General features: G+C 35.5%; 1 protein-coding gene across 3 annotated transcripts in view; it reads left to right on the top strand.

The window, feature by feature from the left end:
• Positions 1 to 27,759, top strand: part of METTL25 (methyltransferase like 25) — a 94,042-nt gene that overhangs the window by 48,272 nt on the left and 18,011 nt on the right. For all 3 annotated transcript variants that reach the window (XM_053658787.1, XM_053658788.1, XM_037143434.2), the window contains 3 exons: positions 9,665 to 9,759; positions 13,251 to 13,280; positions 17,639 to 17,712. In XM_053658787.1, the coding sequence (XP_053514762.1) occupies positions 9,665 to 9,759; positions 13,251 to 13,280; positions 17,639 to 17,712 (199 nt within the window). The remainder of the gene's footprint in view (positions 1 to 9,664; positions 9,760 to 13,250; positions 13,281 to 17,638; positions 17,713 to 27,759) is intronic.

The following is a 27,759-nucleotide window of genomic DNA, read 5'->3' as shown; positions in this document are numbered from 1 at the left end:
ATTTAGTGTTCAAAACGTTCTCTCTGTGCTTATAAATAAAGGAAGTCAAGAAAGTAATTGAATCTAAAATAGAAAGTTTAATATATCCACTTGAAAAGTAGTAGAAATAGTTTATGTATCAAATATAAATTAATATAAAATCAAAGCTGATAGAAATTCTTACCAGAAAGTTGACTATCAAATGAATATAAAATAGGCTTTAAAAACATTAAGTTCACTAGAGAAAGAAACTAATAGGCACCATTCTTGTCCTTAAGAAAAAATTAAAATTAATAAAAATTTAAAAATTAATTTACTGATTTTTTATTTAAGTATAGTTGGTATACAATATTATATTAGTTTCAGATGTATAATGCAAGGTGGGGCTAAAGGAGGTTTATAGTTGTGAATATGCAAAACTCAGAGTTTATTCTTGTATTATTATTTATGGATTATTGTATTATTTTCCATATGAACAACTGTAAACCTCCTTTTGCTCCATCCTCTGTAGTGACTTGATTTGTAAATATATTTAAATATGATCACCACACTAAGTCTGGTGGCCATCTGTCACCATGCGAACTTATACAGTATTACTGACTATATTACCTTTCACCTTGTTACCACCCTGCACTCTCCTCTCCTCTCCTCTCCTGGCAGCCGTCATTTGATTTCTGTTTCTACAAGTCTGTTTTTTTTAATTTGCTTTGCTTTTTAAAGATTCCACATATAAGTGACACCATACAATGTTTGTCTTTCTCTGATTTATTTAATTTAGCGTAATACCCTCCAGGTCTACCCATGTTGTCACAACGGCACAATTTCATTCCTTTTTATTGCTGAGGAATATTTCACTGTATATGTGTGCTGTATTTTCTTCATCCGTTCCTCTATTGATGGACACCTATAAGTTCCTTATCTTGGCAATTGTAAATAACGCTGCAATGAACATAGAGGTACATAAATCTTTTCATACTAGTGTTTTCGCTTTTTTTGCATAAACACCCAATTGTATGGTATATCTATTTTAGGTTTTTGAGGCATTTTCTTACTGTTTTCCACAGTGGCTGTACAAGTTTGCACTCCCACCAACAGTGCAAAAGTATTTCCTTCCTCCACATCCTGGCCAACACGTGTTATTTATTGACTTTGATAATAGCCATTCTGACTGGTATGAGGTTGTATCTCAGTGTGGTTTTGATTTGCATTTCCCTGGTGCTTAGTGATATTGAGCATCTTTTCATACGTCTGTCGGCCATCTGTTTGTCTTCTTTGGAGAAATGTATCTTCAAGTCCCCTGCCCATATTTTGAAAACAGGATTTAAAAAACTAATTTATATTTTACTAGTTTTATATACAAATTAGGATTTGTATACTTTGGAGCAAATGATCTTGAAAAATATTTTGCTATAAATAAGTGTTCTCACATTTGTTTCCCATGTTAAACGAATTTTAAGCAAGTTGTTAAAATTTTTTTCATCATCAGTCTGGCACGGTGAACAAAATTTTCTTAGGAAACAACATGATTTATACAATATTAATATAAAGACTCTCATTGATTTAATGTTTCAGATGGTCCATATCAAGACTAGAATCTTGATAAAAGACTGTAAGGAATCTACAAGAGCAAGCAGAGGAAACTTGTCACAGAGTGAGAAGCGCCATTGGGAAGCTGCTGTCACAGTGTTTGGGCTAACAGTGTTTCCTCTCAGCACTGGACTTTGCCATTTTTGTAGCCATGCGTGAAAATACCGAGACAGTGGTATCTAGACTGATTGGGTTAACAAACAGTGTTTATACAGACATGATTAATTCATCATTAAGTAATTATACAGACATGATTATTAAAGTAATATATACATTTCTAACTGGGTATTTCACTTCCTTTATATACTGATACTTTACATATTCCCTTGATATTACATAGCTGTGCTTTTAACAGAAGGTAAGTGAAATACTGTTGATTATATAACAGAACAAGAAGTGTAAGATAAGTGAGATGCTCTCTAATTCTATTAGGAAGTATGTGATCTAGTGAGAAGTTCAGAAGGAATTACATAGAACTTTCATGTATGTCTGAGAGATTTATTCATGGCCTCATAAGATCTTAATCATCTATGAAGATGACTTTGAAAAAAATGAATGAAAAAAGTAATGAATGATGTAGGTCTAAACCAAGTGCTGTTAAGACTAGAAGAGGGAGTAATTTTTCATGAATGAAAACTTTCTTAAAAAGGTGGCATTTGGTCTTCATTTAGAAAGATGAATGAGAATGAGATAGGAAAGGGTGTTTTTAGGACTCTGTGGAGAAAAGGCTTAGAGGCAGAAACTGTTTTGTGTGTTCTGAGTAGGGCAAGTCCATGTGGATATGTGACAGAGAGTAAAGTGATAGTGAGGGTGAGGATATGAAAATATGAAAAATAAATAATAAATTTTCTTTAAAAATGAAATATAGCTGGAAAAAATTAGATCCATATTGTGAGAGCCATGAATGATATGCTGAGGTCTTAGAATATTATTCAGTGGAAGACAAAATATATTTTGTTCCATAAAAATATTTTTGTGTGTGTTTAATGCAAAAGGGTTGCATAAATTTATCTGTATTTTGAAAAGTAGTATTTTTTTATTATTATAGAAAATAAATTGGGCATGAAGCTAGATTAGAGATTGGAAGACTGAAAGCAGCTGTGGAAATCCAAAGCCAGGGTGCATTAGGTAAGAATGGTAGGAGGAGAAGACAGTGCACCAGCACTTTTCAAAGACAAACCGGCTGACGTGGTGACCAGTGGTGGGGAAATGGGTGGGCAGAGGGGCAGTGAGGGCTAAAGACAATGGCAAGGTTTTACCTTGTTTGATTATGTAGACATATTATTATTGAGGAAATATCAGATTCATGGAATCTCAGGAAATGAGTTTGGTTTTGCATGTTTTTAATTTTATAAGTGTTAAGCAAACAGCTTAAAATTCTTATCTAGATATCCAGAAAGAAGTTGATACTGGAGATACATAGGGATTAACTTTAAAGAAGTAGATGTTAACTGCCAAAAAAAGAACTTGCAGAGTAGAAACAGAAAACTTGCCGTAATGTAATACAGAGCGCACTGAGGTTTGAAGAGTGGGTGGAAGAAAGGGCCTTTGAAAAGAAGAACCTGTTACAAAACCAAAAGAGAAGCAAGTTTCAGCAGAGAATGTCAATACTATGAAATTTATGGAATGGTCAAATAAAATGATAATGAAGACTGATTATTTTTGTCGACTTCAGAGACAGTGTTCTAAAGAGTACAGAATCATTAAGTAAAGGTTTTCCTGTGTGTCCTCCTGACTACCAGGCAATGTAAAGCATGCAGCAAAGTAACTGGGGAGTGCAGAAGTGGAAGTAAATGTGAATCAGTTTTTAGAATTACAGTCATTATAATATTATTCAGGAGCTTATTATGTATTTAGCACTGCTTTAAGCCCTTTGCTGGATTCTTATTTAATATTCAAAACTGTTGCAGTAGATTTCCTCTCTGTAGATGAGGAAACTGACGTATAAAGAAAGTAACTTTCCCAAGATGACACAAAACTGGTAAGTCAGGTAGCCAGTTAAAATAATAAAACATACATTGATCAAAGCTTCTACCAAGCAGTGCTAATGAATAGGCAGACAGTGTAGCATATCAATGCTAATTAAGAAAAAGTTTGGGAGGGGGGTGAAGTTAAAAATTAAATGTGAAATTATCATGAGAATATTGGAAATAAGTTTTTCTAGTTTGCTATGACAAGTAATTTTTGAGGTTAAGCTACTTGTTTTGTAAACATCTATACCCATTATCACCTGTTTTAGCACATCTTTTTTTCTGTAATAGTAGAGGTTCATTCATTCATTCATTCATTCATTCAGCAAACATATAAATATTGAGTTTGAGATAATGTCAGTGAACAAAAGAAACAAAAATCCCTGTGTACAGGGAGCTTACATTCCTTTCCGGTGCAAACCAGGGCAAGGATGTGGGTGGGGTGGACAGACAATAAGCAATAAAAAGCTTACGTAAGTAAATTAAACAGGGAGTCAGGGGTTAGCCTCATTAAATGGTGAGGTTTTGGCAAAGATTTGAAAAAGGTAATTGAATTACCAAGTGGTTAGCTGGGGTAGAAGTAAGTTTCCATGCAAGAGGACAATCTGGTATGTCTGAGGAATAGCAGGAAGCCAGAGTGGAGGTGAGGGAGTGTAGTGGGAGAGGAGATGAGATCAGAGAGGTAATAGCTTTGGGCAGAGGGTACTGATCCTGTAGAGCTGTTTGGGGTATTACAAGTCTTTAAGAGAAATGGGAATCAGGGAGTTAAACAGTAAGCAGATGGTAGACAGCGATCATGATAATTTGAAGTTTATTTACAGTTTTATTATTTCCAAAGAAATGAGTGAAGAGAAATCATGGGAGATAGTGGAGAAATTGGAGCCTACCACTCCTATGTTCAGAGATAAGGGGAGGAGGAAGTAACAGGAACCTGAACGAAGAATGACTTAAGGGTTGGTTTGCTCAGTAGGAGGCTGCCTCTCAGGGAGGCAGTCAGGAGTATAAGTATTCTGACCTGTCTCTTCTCTTTCCAGTCTGCTGCCTAGACTCCACATTGGTCACACAGTCGACAGCTGGACGGTGTAGGAACCAATTGATAGAGTCCATTCGGGTCAGCATCCATACACTCTAATCGCATGTGTCCCTATATGTCCTTTGTTTGTGACTAGTCTTCCATCTTTCCTCATATTCTAAAGTTTTCCAGAATTCAGTTAGTCATTACCCAAATTGGCTATATTTGGGTAATGACATATTCTGCAACCTCTTCTCTGAAATTTCCTTTATTTCCTTTCCAATCAAAATGGAACTCTTTCTAAGGAAGCATGCTTCCGTACAACTCAAGCAGTGGATTTTTCTGTCTCGCATCCCTTCTAATTAGCCTCCTTATTGGTACTGTTAGACTGTGTATCATCTAATGCTATTTGAGAAATCAGCTCGAAATTGAATGGCTTAAAGCCATATAGTTTTTTATTATTTCTTAGTTTCTGTGGGTCAAGAATTTAGGGATAACTTCGGTGTGGGTCTCTCATACTAGATTTTTCTCCCCCTGAAATTAATATATCCTTTTCTTTTTTTTTCATTTTTAAAAAATACATTTTATTGATTATGCCATTGCATTTGTTCTATTTCCCCCTTCATTCCCCTTCACCCTGCACACCCCTCCCCCACCGTTCCCCCCTTTAGTTTATGACCACGTGTCTCAAGTTTTTTAAATTCTATATTTTCCATACTATTCTTGCCCTCCCCCCATCTATTTTCTACCTACCGTCTGTGCTACTTATTTTCTGTACCTTCTCCCCCCTTCTTCTCCCACTCCCCTGTTGCTAACCCTCCATGTGATCTTCATTTCTATGGTTCTGCTCCTGATCTAGCTATCCTCTAGCTGTCCTTTTGTTTTAGGTGTGGTTCTTAATAACTGTGAGTTTGCTGTCCTCATTTCATCTTTTTTATCTTCTTTTTCTTATGTAAGTCCCTTTAACATTTCATATAATAAGGGCTTGGTAATGATGAACTCCTTGAACTTGACCTTGTCTGAGAAGCACTTTATCTGTCCTTCCATTCTAAATGAAAGCTTTGCTGGATAGATCAATCTTGGTTGTAGGTCTTTGGATTTCGTGACTTGGAATACTTCTTTCCAGTCCCTTCTTGACTGTAAGGTCTCTTTTGAGAAATTAGCTGACAGTCTGATGGGAACACCTTTGTAGGTGACTGTCCCCTTATCTCTTGCTGCTTCTAGGGTTCTCTCCTTCATTTTAATCTTGGCTAATGTAATGATGATGTGCCTTGATGTGTTCCTCCTTGGGTCCAACTTCTTTGGGACTCTCTGAGCTTCCTAGATTTCCTGGAAGTCTATTTCCTTTGCCAGATTGGGGAAGTTCTCCTTTACTATTTGTTCAAATAAGTTTTCCACTCATGGCTGTTCCTCTTCCCCTTCTGGTACCCCTATAATTCGGATGTTGGAATGTTTAAAGATGTCCTGAAGGTTCCTAAGCCTCTCCTCATTTTTTTGAATCCTTGTTTCTTCATCCTTTTCTGTTTGGTCATTTTTTTCCTTCGTCTGGTCCACTCCTTTGATTTGAGTCCCACTTTCCTTTCCATCACTGTTGGTTTCCTGTGCATTTCCCTTCATTTCAATTAGTTTAGCATTCATTTGTTCTTCTAATTTGTGACTAAAATCCACCAGTTCTGTGAGCATCCTGTTCACCAGTGTTTTGAGCTGTGCATCTGAAAGTTTGGCTATTTCTTCATCACTTAGATTTATCGGCTCTGGGGCTCTGAGTTGTTCTTGAGCCATGTTTTGATCTGTTTGTGCCTGTTACATATGAGGAGCAGGGCCTTAGTTGTTCACCAGGGCAGGGCTACCCAGGTCGCTGGTTTGTGACGCTGTATGTGGGGGCGGGTCAGAGAGGGGCAATAGCGGTCCCCTCTGCCACTTTCTGCCACTGCGGCCTGCGAGGTCCGTCTCACTGCTAGCTCCTTCACCGGTTTATCTGCGTGCTAATGTGTGACCACGATCAGCCCTCGGTGGGTCCACTGCCTTGTGCCCTCAGTGGGTCTGCCCACTTCTCCACACCTGGGATCTGCCCACGGCTGCTGGCGCACCTGGGTTGTGCGCCCCAGTTGTCTGGTGGATCTTTCCTGCCTGACCCCGCTCTGCTGCTTCTGCCCTTCTTACTGGTTTGGCTGAAGGGTTCATTGTTGTCAGACTTCCGTGTAGTTCAATTTTTTGTAGTTTGGCTGTGTTTTTGTTGCTAAAACTTTGTTGTTTTTAAACCTAGTTGTGCTAGAAGGTGCAGTGCTTCCACCTACGCCTCCATCTTGGCGGAGGTCAAATATAATATATCCTTTTCAATGGAGTGTATTTTCCAGAAATACTGTTGCACTTTTAATCTAATGTTAAGCAGTAATTTTTCTCAAAGTTTCATTTAGATCATTACTGAGGTAGGATATTTCTACCTTTTTCAGGCAAGTAGATGTGCTTTTTTTTCTGGCTGCATAAGGTGAATTGTAGAACAGTGATGGTATACTAATTATACATTTCATAACAGATTCATTGTGTATTTTTAAATAGGATTCGTTTCACATTTTTTTTTTTGCAGTAAGTTGATTTTCATCTCCTCTTTCCCAGTGTCACAAGTTTGTTTTTTAGGTGCTTGGTTGGGATATTACAAGTTGGGAAATTGCTAGTTAATTATCATTTCAAATTGTCAGATACTCTGGTATTATATCTTTAGAGATTAACTATATGTTGTTGAAAGTCTAGTTTGTTTCTTTGGGGTTTTTTTTTCTTTCTTTAAATCTTCTAATCACATGGCTTGCTTCCTCATTTTAAGTCACTGCTTAGATATCTCATCCTAACAGGACTTCTGTAGTAATTAGGACATAACTATTTAATTAGTGGACCATGGATGTTTTCTGGGTATCCCTGAGATACTGCTCCTGCATCCTCTGGGTTTTACCTCAACACTAGCATCATATTCTGTTTATGCCAGGCTGCCATACAAATTTGTCCATATTCTGAGTGCTGAACCATAAGAACTTTGGAAAGCATTGGATTAAGATAAACATTTAAATGTGAAATGGTTCAGATTTAAAGTAACAGTGAGAGAGGAGTATTTCTCTTTCAATCCAGAGGTAGGGATTAGAGCTGGTGTGGGAGCTCTGTATCAGAAAGTCATCCAGAAACCTATTTTGTTGATGCACCCTGTGCTGCTGCTGTTTACATGGTCCTGGTTGGCTTGCCACCATGACAGAGGAAAGATGTAGGAGCATGCAAAGTGTGCTGGAAAAATCATGTCCCCCTTCCCTCTGAGCATATGACAGAATTTTCACACATCATTTCTGCCCACGTTCAATTTGCCAAAACTTAGTCTTGCAGCTATCCTAGTGGCTGCTTGAGAGTCTGAGAACAGCAATCTTTAATCTGAACAAGGAAATACCTTGCCACAAATTCAGCTATGTTATTACAGGGAACAAGGAGACAATGGATGGAGAGGAGGAAGAACTCTGTTTTATTGGTTAGCACTATTCCTAAACATTCTGAATAAATAGCACAACTCATCTCTCTGTTTACAGTAAGATCTAGGTGTTTCTCTTTAGTTGTAAGAAGAAAATCGAATTATTTATAGTAGACCTTTCATTTAGAAGTAATCATGTCTCAGTTAAACCATAAAGCCTTGAGTAAAATTCAAGCCATTGTTTGAAGTCACCTTGGAAATAGACAGAAGTGGTTCAGAGTCCCCAGGACCTGGATAAGCCTCAAGGGCTTCATGACTCCGGGACATCTGTAAGTGAAATTGTTTATGTACTTGATGATTAAGAGCATGTCCTCTGAAGTTAGACTGCCTGGATTTAAACTCGAGCTGTGCCATATGCTAGATTTTCAGCTTAGGCAAGCAATTTACTTAACCTCCCTGTGCTCAGTTTTTCCGTCTGACACCCAAAATGATGATATACCTACTCTACTGAATTGCTGGGGGGACTAGGTAATACATTTGAAGCACTTAGAATAGTGTTATCAGTGTTAAATGCTGTGTAAACAGCAGCATTGCTGTTACTAATTTTCCTGGGAGAAGGTTGATATCTTCCATCTGATTATTAGTAGGATCTATTATAAATCCTTAATACCTGAAAGAAACCATTTCCATCAGCTTATGATCTCCATAAAATTTGTAATAGCACCTGATCTTATAGTACAAAAGTTTACTTAGTGGAATTTATCTCACTATTTCCTTTTAGAGGTTTTTTTGTTTGTTTTTAAGTTTTTAGTTCTATTTTGCTTTTTAACCTAATAAAAAAACTGTATTTGCCACATTTTCTTTTAATTGTCACAGTTTGATAAAACTTAAGCCCCTATTTTCCATGTAGGCTTTAATTTAAAATACAAATTGGTTTGTTTGCCTTTTCAAAAACTCTGTAATTAATAGTTCTATGTAAGGAGTTTAAACGTCAGCAGGTTGTATATGTAACTCTATACGTTCAGTTGGGCAGTGTGATTAGACACTGAATGCTGATTTTTGTTGTTACGTGAACCATAAATGCAGTTGAGCCAAACCAAATCACAGCTGAGAATATTACAGGCTTTAATATAATGAAAAAGCCTTCATTATATTAAAAAAGCTTTTAATATAAAGAAAAGCCTCTACAGCTGCTTTTTTTTGGAAAAGTGAACAGTGGCTGAAAAAAATTGATACTTCAACATTGTTAGGAGTGAATTAATATTGTTCTATACAAAATTACTAAATGTCATACTTGATAAATTGTTTTTCTAGAAAGCCAGGTCAGCAATAAATATCCAGAATCTCATTACTTACCTGGTATACACTGAATGTGAAAAATATTTCTATTTTAAATTACATTTGCTAAATCTTAGAGAAATAATTTTTATGAGTTGTTTGGTTTCAAATTGTTGGAGTTTAAACACAAACAGCTGTTGTTGAGAAAATAACCATTTCCATAACATTGACATGTTTCCAGTTAACAAGAGAGTGAACTGTTAAACATAACCACTTCCTTCACTGAGCTGCTGTTTGATTCTCACAGTGACCGATTTGCTTTCTCAGTAGATTATTTACTTTAACTGGAAGAAGAATTTTATTTAAATAATTTATATTTTTTCCCATCTGCAGAATGTACCCAGGAAAAGTGGGGATTTCCAATGTGCCGCCATTTAAAGGAAGAGAAGTGGTATTGTGGTCGTAACGCCAGGATGTCAGCATGTTTGGTACGATTGTATTTTTTCTGGACTAAGAAACTTTATACAGATGTTGCAGAATTATTATTTTTGGCTAATACCATGCATTGAACACCAGACTTTGCAGAGTGTCATCATTGATGTTTTGTGCATTGCAAATTATGAAAAAAAGGACTTTCCTTCTGATATTATCCACTCTACATGCAGTGTGGTAACAATTTATAATCGTACTATAATTCCATATTATAGTACTTAGTTTTTTATATACAGTTACTTCCATCATCATATAAAATGTACCAGCTACCAAGTCTTAAGCAGAGAACGTGTTCAGTGTTTTATCCACAGCTCTGTGCTGTTCGTAGCAGATCATTTGGCCTCCTGATTTTTATAGAACAGGAAAAATATTATTAAGTTACCCAGATTATGAAGTAACTATTCAGTTAAATAAAACCTTTGTTGTGTCTGATTTGTCTAGAATCCTTAGATATAGAAATCTGATCCCATGGTCTTCTCCATTTTGGGAGCTATATTGGTTTACAAAAGAACAGATGGGTACAAGTTAAACAGTGTATTTTTTGTTGTCAGAAATTTAAAATATGGTTGATTAAATAATGTGTTTAATGTTCAAGACCAAGGGAAGTAAATATTATAGCGCCATTATATCTATGCTAGTAACATGGCAATATAAAAAATAGTGTACCAGTGTGCTAGGTCATGTATCTTAGAATTATCTAAGAAATCTATTTATGCTCATATAATTCATTTTAATAATTCTTCTTAAAATATTTTTCTGTGAATTTGTCTTGTTCTTCATTATATCTGTAAATGATAACTGTTCAAGGTCTTGTTAGAATGGCAGGTCATTCTTGGAACAGCTCAGTGCCCAGAGTGCCTGCAGCAGGCCTGTATACCTCACACCATGGGCAGGACACTGAAGTAGTCTTGCAGTACAGGGAGTCTCACTGTCCGAGGAGAAAAGCCCTAAAGGTATTTCATCAGGGATTTCACAATGGAACAGGACCTTTATGGGGAGGCCCACAATTAATATTCCTCACTCCTCAGCACAGTGCTTCTAATCAGGTTTGTGATGCCCCTATCTTAATCATCAACAGACAGCTAAGAATCACTAGATGTCTAAGAAAGTCTAACATGAAAGATTAAAGATCCAATAAACAAATAGGAAAAAAAAGCAACTTGGAGGTAATGAACACTATCCAAAAGAAAATATTAATATCCCAAAGAGATAAAAGAATATACTACATCCACAAAAAAGAATGTTTGCTATAAACAAATATTCAAAGAACCAAAAAAGAGGGAAAAGGGGAAGGGTTTGCACGAACAAGTATAAAGGACACAAAAACAAAAACAAGGGGGGTGGAAATGGGAGGGAGGTGGGGAGGGCCAGGTGAGTTGGCTGAGATGGGAGTAAAAAACAGAAAGCTGTACTTGAACAACAATAAAAAAAAAACAGAAAATACTGAATTACAATGACAGTAGTGGGGCCGGGGAGAGGAGTTTTTGAAAAATACATTCCAAAATACAGAATTTGTAGACCATGCTGCATCCCATGGAATGCCTCGTCCTTAGCTCCCTGCCAGGTCCTGCCCACCTGGAGTTCTGATTTTGATATGAGAGGAATCTTGGAAAGTGTAAGGAGCTTTTCTTTTGATGCATTTTGTTTTCTTGCCTTTTGCTGTACAACTGATCTGTTCCATAAATATTCAAAGCTTAAGGGTTTAAAAAAAAAAAAAGATTCCTTTCCAGTGTTGCTTTCAGATAAATTAAGGGTACTAACTAGAAATAAAATTTTAATTAGATTAATGAAATTTGTCAGCATACTTGAAGCCTAACAAAACTGTAAAATATTTTAGATTAATATGCCCTGAATACTTAGTATGTTTTCTTCATTATCTTTATTTATTGGCCAAGCAAAATATTACGGTTTATAAGAAACTTTGTCACCTACATGATTATCTTTTGTTACGTAATCAAAGTTTTATCATTTGTATTTCTAAAATAAACTCATCAGCAGGGCATACCAAAAGTAGCCTTGTGTGTTATATGATATTTTTATTGACATCAAATAACTTATTATTAAAAACTCTCTTGCTTCTTTATTCAGTTCGGCTTTCAGCAAAAACCATAGAAAAAATCTTACCTGAAATTAGCACAAGGACTATAAAGGAAAACTCATTGTTTTCTTCAATAATAAACCTGCTTTCAGCCTATTTTCCTTTAATATAAAAATTATGTAACTATCTCCTGCAGTTATCAAACTAAATGGCGCTCTGGCACTAGATGTTCAGTGAATATAACCTTCAAGTCAGTAGGAAAACTGCATATTTTCTATAATAGTTTCTGTGAAGCACATTTTTATACAATGAACTCATTTTTATACAATGAACTCATGGAATCTACATGGTATGAAGCCTGAGAAGTAAATCAAAGAGCAAGTTTTACGTCCCTGCTCAACTGCTAACTTCTGTATTACTTTACCTCATTAGTGACCTTGTGCTTCTGCAAAGATTATACTTAAGAAGATATTTTGTACATTATCCTTCAGCTTTAAAAAGATATGATTCAGCTATATCTAAAAAGCATTATATATGAAAACAGAGCTGAAGCAAATATGGGTATTTTAAATTTGAATAGGAAGTATATGCAGATCCATTATTTTTTCGTACTTTATATTTAAAATTAAAAAAATAAAATGTCAGCTAAAATATTGTAATCTAATTTAGTTGTAAAACTGTGTGAGTGTGGAACTGTATGTCTCTAAAAAAATGAAAGTTTCAGAAGGCTCTGAAAAAAATTTTTTAAATATTAATTTTTTAATTTAAAAAATAATAAACGAAAGTTTCAGAAGGCCCTATTTCATATTGAAATCTTTCATATATACCTTACATATATTGGGTTGAGAAAATACAAATGTAAAATCAACTACATATAAAATTGTAAAAATGTGTGTTATTTTCTCTTCTACCTGACACTTGATTATATATGAATTTGAGTTGAATTTGCAGACCATGAAGACCAAAAACATACATACTCTTCTAATCTAAATTTTCACCTATAATCTGTGTCTTTTTATTTAATGAAAGTATATATTTATTAAAAATTGGGATAAAACAGGTTAAAAGTAGTATATAAATATGTCTACATATGCATAATAATAGCTTTGGATTTATCTGATTGTTTTAGCTACTCTAAGAGTGAGACAAGAATATGTCATTTCATTTCTTTCTTGTTTTCTAGTGCTTTCTGCAGTGCGAGGAGTGCAGATAGTTGGGGGTGTGTTTGTGAATACCATGCATGCATTATAAATTGTCCTTGAATTATGTCATTATGCCAGTCAACATTCCTTAATGATATTAACACTTTAAAATGTATAAACATGCATGTTATCACCTCATTAATCTTTTTAAATGTCACTTTTACAAGCCCTTATACAGTGTGTTTATAAGTCTTATATGATAAGAGTAATATATCAGCAGTCTTTGTCTTTTTTTTTTCTGCTAAAGGCACTGGAGCGGGTAGCAGTTGGCCAAGGGGTAAGTGAAGTGTATATCTGATTCAGCTAATGAACATGATGATTTTCTCTCAAATACTCCTCATACTTGACCTGCTGATGAACTTAAAGCCTGATGGATTTTAATAACTATCACCTCTTCTTGTCACCTCTTCAAATTTAAACTTATACTTTTCCTGTAAGTTTACTTTAAAACATAAGTAAACTTTCAGAGAGTATAAATTGAACTTTTAGGAAAATTTCCACACTGTACTCTTGTACTAATGTTTCATTTCATATTGTATTAAACCGTCTGTAAATAGTTCTAAAGAATTCTGTTACTGACTCTCAGCCTTTTAATGGGCTTGGTTAAACCAAGATAACCACCGTATAGTATTCAATTTATTTTTAACTATAATCCAAAACATATATTTAATTGTTTTCAACTTATTTCTTTATTGATTTGATTAGTTATTAGTTTCAACAGCCAAATAGGTTTACACATAAGTTAAATGTATCCCCAAAATATCCACCTTACAATTCATGAAACATGCTAAGAACTTTTAAAGTTAATTTTAAGAGTTGTTTTTAAACTTTTCACAAGAATTTGTTGACTTAAGTTTTACAAACCTTTCTTTATGTCATTTGAATTTTAAAAAATACTTTTAAAATAACAATAGTAACAGGTACCATTTACTAAGTGCTTACTCTGGACCAGGCATGATACTAAGAACTTTGTTTTTAAATATCTCTATCTAAAAATTAATATAAACTGATTTTTAAAGTGCATATTGTTTGGGTTGGGCATCAGTCTCAAACTGCTGGTTTTCATTTTATCTTCATCAGTAGTTCGTTTAGTGACCTTGGACATGTGCCATAATTTCTCTGTGGCTTAGTTTTCTTAACTGTAAAATAAGTATGATAACAATATAGAAAAAACAATAACACTTTCCTCATAGAGTTGTGAGAATTAAATGAATAAAAAAGGTAAAATGCTTAAAACAATGTCTAGTAGATGGTAAATGCTCAATAAATGTCAACTGTCATTATTCTTATAGGTAATTAATAATTATGATTATGAAAATCATAGACAAATCTAACACAGAGGCTACTGAAGTACTGTTCAAAGTTTTCTTCATCAGCTGAAGCATACTTCCATACTTAGTGCTGTGAGACAGATACTATTACTGTGACATACGTCAGGAAACTGTTACGTAGCGAACACTGAGATTTGAATCTGATTCTGGAGCCGAAGCCTTTAACTCCTATACTGCATGTCAGCTTAGTGGTTCAATAGGCACCTGAAGGAAAAAAGTGCCTTTCATAATAATGCCCCAGTGCCTTTGTGTGGTGGTTTTCAGTTTCCCAAGTACTTGCTCATGTTTACCGTCAGTCTCAGGAGTTGGTTATTATACCAAAGTTACATAACATGGTACACAGCAGAATTTTAATAGTGCATTCCAACTCCCTTAGTTAATTACAGAGTCCTGACTTCCACTTTAGTGCCCTTTCCATAAGACCTGTAAAATGCTTATCTAATGTGTGTGTGTGTATATACCTCATGTATATGTACACATCCTCATATGTATGTGTATATCCTCATATAGATCCTCATATATATGTGTGTGTATGTATATATACTTTAATAATGTAGTCTTTCTGCTTCCCCCCTATTTTAACATGCATTAAAGTGTTAAGTTGATTTCTCATTTGTAAAGGAAAAGAAGTAAACTGTGAGCCACATCCAGTTTATTCCTGGAATAGCCAGACTCAAATGTGGACTCCCTTCCCACTTGCCACCGTCTGCATTTGCCAGGATAGATAGTCCTAGTTATTCCAGGAGTGCACATTTGAGGACACTTCCTGACTCTCCTCCCTTCGTCTTAGGGAGCAGCCATAAAGCTCACATTTACTCATGGTAACTCGGGAACGATGATTTATTCCATCCGTTTGTAATTTCCTATGTGTTGCATTTCTTTATGTTCTCTTCTTAAAATGCATTTCTTGTGTTTTTTGTGGTTTTTCTACAATTGGTTTTAATAACTATAAGAATATATATTTAAAATATTTATTACATTTATGAATATACATTTATTTCTAAATTACCTTGTTATAACTGTATATAATTTTCAAAAGCATGGGAAAGGAGGGCTTTTAACTATTTTAGGAAAAAGTCAAATTTTTATTTTATATAAAAGTCAAATAAATTAAAGTTTCCATCTCTTACAGCTAATAAAAATTTTAAAGCTTTGTAGGTCACATATAAAACTTATATTTCACTTCATGTAATAATATATTTCCCAAAATGCCTTGATTTTTAAAAGAACAATTTAAGAGTAGGTGTTAATATATCAAAAGGATTTCAGCTATTTTGTGAGAGAATTGGAAGGGTTTGGAGGGAGGTGAGGGACACAGGGTAAAGTGGAGATTTGGGTACTGCAGAAATGGATTACTCAGAGTGAAATAAATGTCAAGTGGAAGTATATCCAGAGGTGGGACAGTTTGAATGAAATGTTTTAGAACGTGAATGTTTGGAATATGAAATGTTTCAAGATTTGAAAGTTGAAAAATCAGAGATTTTGGTCTTAAGTCAAGGAGTTGTATTTGGAAAAAGATTTTATATAAGAAGTGTGCCTTTTAAAGCTTGTAAATTTTAGTGTGGGCACTCAACTACGTGGGTATGTTGGCTCTCAGGGAGTTATTTTAGGAGTTGAGATGGGCATTTGGTATTACTAACAGCATTTCCTCCTAGAATCACCCTCCCCATTATCCCCACCACCCGGAATAGATACTTGTGTTCTTTCAAAGTGCTTTGTCAGGATCCTACAAGACGGACATTCTTCAGGGTCTTAAGAAGGTAGTACCATCAAGCAGAGATCTAAGAAATAATGACTGACCCTCAACTCCCAGTTTGGAGCGTTTTGAGTCTCAGCACCTGGGGCCTGTGTGTAGGAGCTGGATGTTAGATCGGGGAGAGGGACAATAAGTATGGTTTGGTTTTTTTGGCCTGAGCACACAGGCAACATTTATTTTGTACTAAACTCCATCTGAACCCAAACATTCTAGTCGAAAACAGATTAAAATAACAATTTGGGGCTTTGAGGAAAAATAAGAATTACAAAAGGAAAATTCAGTGAATATATACATTTCACTAAACTCTCATCTTTAAAATTTGACCAGCCATTGGACAGTTTTTAGATTTTACCTTATTTGGTTTCTCAAAAGTATTTAATATTGTTGTCTTCCTTCCATTCTTGCTTCTTTTTTTTTCTTTTTTTCCAATAATAACTTTACACGGAAGGAGGTCATTGTTGCTGATACTGTGTTGAGTTTGATTTCCTGTACCCTCAGTATTAACAGGTCTTTGGGGATGGAGGTGGAGTTTGAGGAACTTCATAGTTTCTTAGTTTAAAAGTACCTCTTCCATTGCTGCAGTAAAGTACTCTTTGTCTGTGTTCAGTAGATTTTTAAACAGCATGGGTTTGAATTGTAAGGGTCCCATCTGTGTGGATTTAAAAAAATAAGAACCTATACTGTTTTCTAGCCACAGCTGGGAGTATGTGGAGGAATAAGTGTATGGGTTGATTTGTGCCCATTTTATATAGAGGACTTGAGCATCCACAGATTTGGATATCCAGAGTGGACTTGGAACCAATCACCCTCAAATTACTGAGGGATAACTTAAGTTTGGGGGGGTCTTAACACTTCTATGCAGATTTTGGGTCATTGCCCCTGACCCCAGCATTGTTCGAGGGGCAACTACATATTGCTGTTTTTTCCTTGTGCTCTGTGAAACTATCGTGCATCATCGGGGCCCTCGTCTTCATCTCGTCCTTCTTTCCTTTGGGGAAATCTTGGCACCTTCATAGACACCCCACACTTCTTTTTTCCCAAGAAATGAAGCCTTGTCAAGACTTCAATCTCTGATGCTCTGTCCATCCCAAGACTCTTCTTTTCAGCTCTACAGCTTTTCAGCCAGTGCTATGATCTGTTAGGCCTCAGACATATTTTTGGGTGTGTCCTTGCTTAGAGTAGTACTTTCTCTTTCTAGGTTTGAATTCTAGATAACATTACCTCTATTTTACCACCATTAGGACAACCTAATCTCTTCTCTCTTGCACATATTTTACCCATCCACTCCCCTATACAGAGCTGACTTGGCTGATTGTGAAAGTTTATGTCTACGTTTTTCACTGATAAGCACTTCATTTGGAATGTTAGCTTGTTTTTCTCTTGTAACATTTTAACTTGGAATGGAAAAATTATAAAATTGTGTCTTAGATTTTACAACGAAGTCAGGTTTCTAACATTCACTTATGGTCCCAACTATCTTGTATTGATTTGATTTCTGTTATTTGTTTCTTGTATTTATATATATTTATATTTCTACTTTTTTTTCAGCTGTCTACTGAATCACTCTTCTATCGTGCCGTCCTTCAGGATATTATTAAAGATTGTTATGGCATCACAAAATGGTATGAGGATTTTTAAAAAGACTTTACTTATTTATTTTTAGACAGAAGGGGAGGGGAAGGAAGAAGAGAGGGAGAGAAACATCAGTGTGTGGTTGCCTCTTGCACACCTCCTACTAGGGACCTGGCTGGTAACCCAGGCATGTGCCCTGACTGGGAATCAAACTGGTGACCCTTTGCAGGCCAGCACTCAATTCACTGAGCCATACCAGCATGGGTATGAGGTTTTATTTTAACAAGAACAACTGAGCTGTATTGTTTGCAAACTGGCTTTTACTCTATCTTAGGTGATGCAGTTACTCTATCTTAGGATAATCATTATTAAAGTGTAGAAGTTCTAGTGATTCCTTTCTACCATGAAAGGAATGGTTGTTGTAATGGCAAAGTAATATATGTAAAATGTATTTAGAATATTAGAAGTATTGAAAGGTTGTATATAAGTAATTCAGTGACTATAATATTGTCATTTGAAGAGGTGTTATAGTTAAAATGTTTCACAGTGAGTACTGCATACACATTTAACTTAACTAGAGCAGATATTGATCATAAACGGTTTGGCCATTTGGATCTCTTATGGTTGAATAGAAGTTCTACATATGTTTTTGTTGATGTTATTTCTATTTTCTCCAAATAATCCCTTGCTTATACAGAGAGGGGATAGGAGAGTTTTTTCATAATATTAGTTCAATAACTGTTGTACTCAAGAATACATTTGCAATCCTGGCAACTTTTATGAATGTCTTCTTTCTAATTACAATTTTAGGATTTTTATAACCATCTGGTTGTAATAGGATTATTCTTCAAATCAAAATAATAGATGCTACTTTAGATTAACTGTTATTCTCTATATAAGAAAATCAATTTTCTATTGAAAGGATTTATGACAAATATCTTTTACATATATTGTTGGTTTCTACTGTCATTCTATGTAGATAACTCCCAAACCTGTGTCTCAATCTCCATTCTCTTATCCATATATTTACCAATCTTTGAAATGTTTGTAAGTTAATTTCTTAGTTTTCCTGAAAACCGGTTCCTTCTCTTGAGCTCACGTCAAGATGCAAACCTTGTTGAAAAAAGTCACAAAAATTTGCAAATTATGTCCACTCAAATATTGATAACCTGCCTTCTTTTAAGACCTCAAATCTGTTCATAAATTTGTTTATTAATGACTACTTAAAATCATCTGTATTCTTTTCTAAACTTTTATTCTCGCTTAAAAATTTAAATCTCTGGGGGAGAGTGTGGGTGGAGGTGCAAGAGGGTATAGGAGGGATAAACGGCAGTGGGAAAACAGCCTGGTCCTGGCATAAGAACAGACACAGAAACCAATGGAACAGAACAGAGAGCCCAGAAATCAACCCAAGCCTCTGTGGTCAATTCATATTTGATAAAGGGGGCAGAAGTATGACATGGAGTAAAAATAGCCTCTTCAACAAATGGTGTTGGGAGAGCTGGACAGCTACATGCAAAAAAAAGAAACTCCATCACCTTACACCATACACAAAAATAAATTCAAGGTGGATAAAAGACTTAAATATAAGCTATTACACCATAAAAGTCCTAGAGGAGAACATAGGCAGGAAAATCTCAGATATTCACACAGCAGTATTTTCACTGATATGTCCCCTAAAGCAAGGGACATAAAAGAAAGAATAAACAAATATGACTTCATCAAAATAGAAAGCTTCTGCATGGCTAAAGAAAACATCAGCAAAATAAAAAGGGAATCAACTATATGGGAAAATATATTTGCAAATTTTACCTCAGATGATGGTTTGATCTCCAAAATATGTAAAGAACTCACATAACTCTACTCCAGGAAGATAAACAATCTAATTAAAAAATGGGCAAAGGACCTGAACAGACACTTCTCCAAGGAGGACATACAGAGGGCCCAGAGGCATGTGAAAAGATGCTCAACATCACTAGCCACCAGAGAGATATAAATTAAAACCACAATGAGATATATCACCTTACACCAGTCATAATAGCCATCATAAACAAATCAATAACCCACAAGTGCTGGCGAGGTTGAAAAGAAAAGGGAACCCTAGTGCACTATTGGGTGCAGCCACTGTGGAAAACAGTATGGAATTTCCTCAAAAATCTAAAAGTGGAAATGAAGTTTGACCCAGGAATTTCACTATTTGGATTGTACCCTAAGAATTCTGAAACACCAATTCAAAAGAACCTATGTACCCCAATGTTCATAGCAGCACAATTTACAATAGCCAAGTGTTGGAAGCAACCTAAGTTCCCATCAATAAATGAGTGGATCAGAAAGCTGTGGTACATTTACACAGTGAAATACTATGCAGCAGAGAGAAAGAAGGAGCTACTACCCTTCACAACAGTATGAATGGAACTGAAGAGCTTTATGCTAAGTGAAATAAGCCAGGTGGTGAAAGACGAATACCATATGATCTCACCTGTATGTAGAACCTAATCAACAAAACAAGCAAGCAAGCAAAATAGAACCAGAGACATTGAAATAAAGAATAAACTGACAGTGACCAGAGGAGAGGTGGGAGGGGATGATGGAGGGAAAAGGGGGAAGAATCATCAAGGAACATGTATAAAGGACACAGCCAAAGGTGGGTAGGATCAAGGGTGGGAGCTGGGGATGGGTGGGGTGGGGGTAATGGTGGGGAGGAAGAGGAGATGACGGTACTGGAACATTTAAAACATTTATAAATATATAAATAATTTTTAAAAACTATTAAAAATATTCAAACTCTCCAACCTTCCACATTCCTGCCTTCCTTTACTACTCAGTAGATGGATCGTATTTGTTATAAGACTGCTTTCATTCCAGAACTTCATTGACCTTTCATCCACACTTGGCCCTGCTAATAATTGTTTTTTTTTCTACAAACTCTCTTCCTCATTATCTTCCATTAAGCTGCATTCCTCTAAGGTTTTTTTTTTTTTTTTTTATGCTGAACACCTAATCTGTTTTCTTTAAGGGTTTTTCTTATTAATTATCCTCTAAGTGCACCTAGGCATTCTCTAATGTTTTATACTCACCTCTCATCTCTTACCCCTTTATATTTCCTCTTTCCTTGGCAATTACCCTCACAACAAACAACTTGAATCTTGTATTTGGCTCCACATCTTCTGAGAAGTTCAAATCTACATTTCTCATTTTCATCTCAACAGCTGCTCTTCAGGTACCTCACAAATAACACCAGATTCAGCCATATCCAAAGAACCAAAGTCAGCTCTCAATTCTTTTAAGATTTTATTTATTTATCTTTAAAGGGGAAGGGAAGGAGAGAGGGAGAGAAATATCAATGTGTGGTTGCCCGACTGGGAATGGAACTGTAGTCAGCTTTCAATTCTGTTCCCCTTGTTTCTGCTGCCTTAAAACTTTTGCCATTTCTGGGAACAGCATGACTGTTATCAACCTTTAGAAATCTTAAAAGCATATTTGATTCTATTCTTTCCTCATCATCAAACCCTGTATTCTAATTACTTGCTGAGACTTGCATGTTATTTTTTTAACCTAATAGTTTATTTTGTGACAGACAGCCTATTAGGTTTTGGGTGCATAGGGTATAGTGTCCACACAGCAGTATTTCATATTCTAGGTAGGATGACATGTGCAAATCTAGAGAAAAATGATAGACGCCTACTTCCAATAACAGCAGGCTAGCGTGTACTCACAATATTCCCATGGTTTCTCATGCACTTGGAGGTAAAGCTAATATTTTTATTATGATCTATAAAACCTTACATGGTGTGGCTCCTCATTATCCCCCTTGTTTCATTTTTACTATTTTTTCCCTATGTTTATGTCTGTACTGATTTTCTCACTAGTCCTTAAAAATTCCAGAAGCATTTCTACCTCAGGGTCTTTGCATGTGATGTGCCTCACCAGATGTGTCCATGGCTGGTGTACTTTCCTTCTTCTGCTTTTTACTTGTATTATCTATGATATCCACCATCCCCATCACTCCTCATTTCATATCTGCCCTCTCTCCTCCACCGTCACCGTCTCATTGACTCTTTTTACTGATACACTGCATGTTTTACTTTTTTGCTTCATTGATCATGCTCCAACAGAAATGACAGTTTGTTTTGTTCACTACATGTGACAGGACCAAAGTGTGGCTCAGAGGACTTGAGAAATGCTTCTCAAAGAGGATCAATCAGATTTTGATTAATCTATAACAGTGTGCTCCATATGGTTATCCTGAAGAGCAGTAATTATGTAAAAATACTGTATGAAAAGAATTTCTTAATCAAGTAAATGCTTCATGTAATTATCACCCTCTTTAAGAATCCTGGTGCCCATTCATATTTTAAAGACACCAGATACCTTGATGAGAAACAGCAAAGTGTAACAGTTAAGAGCATACACAGTAGCTCTGTTGCCTGGTGCTAAGTCCCAGGCCTTACTGGGTAATAACACTATGATCTTGGGACAGTACTTACCATCTTTTTGCCTCAGCTTTCCCATTTTTAAGTTGGGGTTAATGATAGCATCTATCTCACAGGATGTTGTGAAAAATAAATTAATATCTTAAGGTATTTAAAATAATCCCTGGGATATAACAAGTAAATTCTATTATTATTTAAAAAATCAATTTAACTTCATTGAAGCAAACCAACATTTATTTATTCATAGTACCTTTCTTTTCCCAAAACTCTGCACACAATTAATATTTGTAGTACTAAGTGTTTTATGGGGCATACTGTAAGAAATACAGAAATATCTTGAAAGTAATTCTTTTAACTTCTACTAAGACCTAATTTGTGGTTTATGTGATGATTTGTCAACCTCAAATGAAATGACAATAACAAAATTAAGTTCTTGGGAATATTTTTTTTAATATTACATATATTGTTGACAGTCAACTATAAAATACTATGAAAGATACTTCTGAAATATGAATATTTTATAAAATGTAACATTTTCTATTAGGCCTATTCTGGTCATTCTTTAAATCCACAGTAGGAACGTGGTGCAACCTCCCTTCCCTTTGGTGACTAGTCTTTGCTCCCCTTTTACTTTTTCATATCATGTCTAGTTGACAACAAAATTTTTTATACTTACTGGTTTTTAAAATTATCCTAAGTTGAATTATTATTAAGTAAATACTTACACATGTAGACAACATAGATTATAAGTTTGTCTTTTAAATTCTCAAATATGAGGGGTTAAACTTGAATGGCATGCATCTCCTATTGAGATGGATAGAGATGGCCTTTATAATGCCTTTAGTAAAGGAAGTATTTTGTCTGCGATGCTTTGGCGGGTCTTCTGAGTCCCACCTCTCAGCAATGCAAGATAGTAAGATGGGTGAGAGGTGTGCCTTTGTCAAGCTCGAGCAGGAGAAGAGCTGTTTGTGAAGGGGCATGTATCACACAGAACCTAGACCGCAGGCACCCACCCCCACAGATGAGTTTTAGGAGTGTGCGTATAAGACGTAGAGGATCAGGAAATTGACTTCCTTAAAATCAATTAATTAATCAATAGATGTGTTGCAACAAGGAGAGTACTTTGAAGGTCACTAAAGTTTGAACATGTAAGAATATGTACACAAATTTTTATAAATAAGTTTTGGGGCTTTGAGGGGTCCCTTTTGTATAGTAGATAGTTTTATGGCATGAGATTGGGGGGTGTTGTTTTGGTGTATTTTGGGCTTTTTTCAGACAGAGAGTCTTGAGCATTTTCATGTAAGAAAATAACACTCAGTAAAAAGGAGATGAAAATACATGAGGAGAAATAAATAGAAGACATCCGGGTTTCTGACCTTTGTCATTTTCTGACAGAAAACAATTATATTAACTCAGTTAATTATTAGCAGATTAGTGGATGGCATGACTTGTATTTATCTTCACACACTTCAGCAAAGACTAAGACGACACGAATCTGTGTAATATACAGGGTCCGGCACTAATAACACCCCTTTTTAATTATGTAAAAAATATTTTATTGCAAAATCATAAGCATGTAATTCTGAACAACTATAGCACACTCAAGAACACCATGTGACATTAAGGTGAAATATTAAAATGCTGTCCATCTCAGACATTCACGTACCCGACCAACCACACTCAGTGGCGTTACTTCTGCCACACCCTGTACAATGATCGAAGTCTGACTTTAGGTCTGTAATGTTCTGTAAGAGAAATGGGATTGGCACTTACCACAAATGAAAAATAGGATGCCCATAATCCATTTGTGAATCATCCTATTCTGCCCTTTTGCTTTCCATATTGTAAGTTTTGGCCTGCTTTTTTTCATTGTTTCTTAGTTAATAGAATTGCAGTATTTATTCTTAAAACTGGTAGACCCTTCCTTTCTTGCACCTGCAAAAGAGCAGATTGGATTTTGCATCATAAACTGTCTGTGGATATTATTTTTAAGAAGATTGATATGAAGACACCCAGACTTTAGAGATTGGTGCCGTGTTTTGCAAAAGTAATCTTTTGCCTCCTAATGGTCTAAAAGTCTGATTCATTGTATTTAATAACATGTTGCTTTGGTAATATATAAATTGGCATTCTGCTTTCTGTAAAATATATATATTTAGACCAAAATGGGATCACTGGTACTTCCCTCTTCTCCCATACCCATGATGTTAATAAAGCCCATTTGTTTTTTCAGACTTTCTTAGCAGTAGCACTCTATTTTTCTTAAAGAAGCAAGTAAATTCAACATATTTTTGAAAAGGACTTATTTCTTATACAACTATACTTTCATGTTTTATAGGAAATTGTAAGTTTTACATTTTTGAAGTTTTTAAGGAGCATAGTTTTAAAACAATTATTAAAAAATAAATATAAAAACAAGCTTTAATTTTATGTTTGCCTAATTTTAGTATGTTAATATTTATTCAGTTAATTTCTTAATATTGCTGTTCACAATACTGTTGGAAACTGACATGAACTACAGTTCCTCCTTCTAAGTGATTAAAGCACTCCCTCCTCTGTGCTGCCCTCTGCTGGCCATCATTACTTAGCAAGTTGGTTATAACATTTGTTCACCTCACTTCCTTTATAAGCTGTGAATGATTTCTCATGAACTGCAGATGATTTGGCAAGAAGACACATACTCCTGATTGGCCCTCACTGCTGATAAGTTTAAGCAATAAGTTTGGCAGTAAATGATTAAGAAAGAAAAAAATAGCCTCCCACCACATATCCACCTCTCATATTTTTTTAATTATTAGTATTACTTAGCATCACATAGTTGCATTAAAGCACTAAATTCCTTGTCCTTGAGTATAGCAAGAGGGCCTGTATAGCTTTTCTGTAAGAATATATATGCATATGGTCTTGTAGGATGTCATGGAATCTCCCTAACTCTCTTTGCCTGTAATACACAGGGACCATTCTTCATCTGCAGTTTAACAATATGGAGTATGAATCCTACTGAAGTACTGTGCTGGAGGTAATATTGAATAGTAGTTAATATCCCAGATTCTGAGGCCAAACTTCCTTGATTGAACCTTTGGCTTGTTTACTTAACCTCTCCATGTGTGTCGCCATCTTTACAATGGGGATGATACTTACCACACAAGGTTGTTGTAAGGAGTAAATGACTAAATGCAGTAAAGGATTTAAAGAGACCCTGACACATAGTAAACATGAAGTAAATATTAGCTATTAGTAGTTTTATTTATATTTCACTTTTTGTTATATATTTGTTCAGTGGTTGTCTCTGTTTTTTAAATAATCTTAGTGTATTTGTGTTGTTCAGCTTGCCTATACTTTTGTCTACTTAATTAAGAAATAGATATGGTATTAATGCCTTTTCCTCTTATAGTTTAAATAGATGTTTTTGTTTCTGTGAAACATCTTAAAACCCCTTTAAAGATTATGAGCAAGATATTAATATTAAATGACATCTTTTGGGGCCACATAGTTAATCAATTGAAAATTGTGTGATATATAAGATATACATAGCTATTATATGATATCTGTTACACATTAAAAACATATATATGTGTATGATTTGAAAAATATATAAAAACCTATACGATATATTTCTGCTTCCTGGAACTTAAGCCTATTTAAATGACTATTATTTCAAAGCAGTTTTGAGCAGGATAGTAGTAAATGAAAAATTTTCCTCCAAAAAATAGCATGGCAATACAGGTAGGAATGAATGGGACAGACTTCAGTCTTACTTAGGAAGTAGCTGTAACTACCAGGAGGTGAGGTAAAAATAAGTGGAATTGAGGTGGCTATCTAGAATCAGAGCTGAAGTTATATTTATGGTGTATTTCAATGGAGGACCTGATAGAGTTTTACATTTAATTAATCATAGGGATTAATGGTTAAACTGCCAAGTATATATGAGCTTTTATTCATTGTTTTTGATATTTGGAGGTGGTAAATTTTTTATTCCCTTGCTTTTTACATTATACCTAAATTGCAACCAAAATTGTGAGATGTGATAATCCAGCATTGTATTATTTAAATTCAAAGTCATCTCATGATATTTCATTTAAACTGCAATGAAATTCTGCAGGGTATAAATGAGGTCAAGTGACCAGCTCAGAGTTAATGTTGCTTGATCACCAACTGGCACTGAAGAAGATTTCTCTGCATGACTGGTGAATTATCACCACTATCAGCAGATGTTGCAATGAAATGTGCACTGTAGGTTCTGACCAAGATGGAGGTGTAGGTAGAAATGGTTCACTTCCGTAGAAATGGTTCACTTCCTTGCACAACCAAAAGGATAACAACCAATTTAAAAACAATAAACAACCAGAACTACCAGAAAATCAAACTGCATGAAATTCTGACAACCAAGACATTAAAGAAACATTCATCCAGATGTGTAGGAGGGGTGGAGATGGGCAGCCAAGTGGAAGGCGGTGGACTATGTGGGTGAGGGGCTATGGTTGCCTGACTGGGAAGCTAAGGACTCAAAATGTCTGGCTGTAAAAACCTGTGTGGGTTGCAAAGTTGGGAGAAACAGTCTCACAGGAAAGTTCGTTGGAGAGATGCAGAGGGTGGTAGAATGTACACAAACCCACCAACCTGGGAATCAGCACCTGAAAGGGCACAATCTGCTTATGGGAAGCAAGGGAAGTGAAGGAAAGGGGAGCTAGAGCACAGTGAGCCAGTGGCATTGTTCCCTCCGTGACCCCTACCCTACAGACAGCATCACAATGCAGCAAAGAAGGTTGCCCCACTCTGGAGAATGCCTAAGGCTCTTTGCCTTACAACATAACAGGTGCACCGAGACAAATATGGCTGGAGTGAAAAAATAGATCAAAACTCCAGAAAAAGAGCTAAGTGATGAAGAGATAGATGACATATCAGATCCAGAGTTCAAAATACTGCTAATCAGAATGCTCATGCAAATGATTGAGTTCAGTCACAAAATGAAGGAGGAAATGAAGGCTGTAGAAAGTGAAATAAAGCAAAATATACAGGGCACCAACAGTGAAGGGAAGGAAACTGGTACTCATATCAATGATTTGGAACAAAAGGAAGAAATAAACACCCAACCAGAATAGAATGAAGAAATAAGAATTCAAAAAATGAGAGGCTTAGGAACCTCTGGGACAACTTTAAACTTTCCAACATCAGAATCATAGGGGTGCCAGAATGAGAAGAACAAGAACAAGAATTTGAAAACTTATTTGAACAAATAATGAGGAAATATTTACCCAACCTGGCAAGTGATATAGACTTCCAGGAAGCCCAGAGAGTCCCAGAGAAATTGCACTCAAGGAGGAACACACCAAGGCACATCATAATTACATTAGCCAAGATTAAGAAGGAGAGCATCTTAAAAGCAGCCCAAGGAAAGGAGACAGTTACCTACAAAGGAGTTCCCATAAGACTGTCAGGTGATTTCTCAAAAGATACCTTGCAGGCAAGAAGGGGTGGGAAAGAAGTATTCCAAGTCATGAAAGGCAAGGACCTACATCCAAGATTACTCTATCCAGAAAAGCTATCATTTAGAATGGAAAGGCAGATAAAGTGCTTTCCAGATAAGGTCAAGTTGAAGGAGTTCATCATTACCAAGACCTTATTATATGAAATGTTAAAGGGACTTATCTAAGAAATAGAAGA

This window comes from Artibeus jamaicensis, unplaced genomic scaffold (genome assembly GCF_021234435.1).
Source record: "Artibeus jamaicensis isolate MK-2021 breed Jamaican fruit bat unplaced genomic scaffold, CSHL_Jam_final scaffold_584, whole genome shotgun sequence".
Classification (NCBI taxonomy): domain Eukaryota; kingdom Metazoa; phylum Chordata; class Mammalia; order Chiroptera; family Phyllostomidae; genus Artibeus; species Artibeus jamaicensis.
This window is presented reverse-complemented; position numbering and strand designations above follow the sequence as displayed.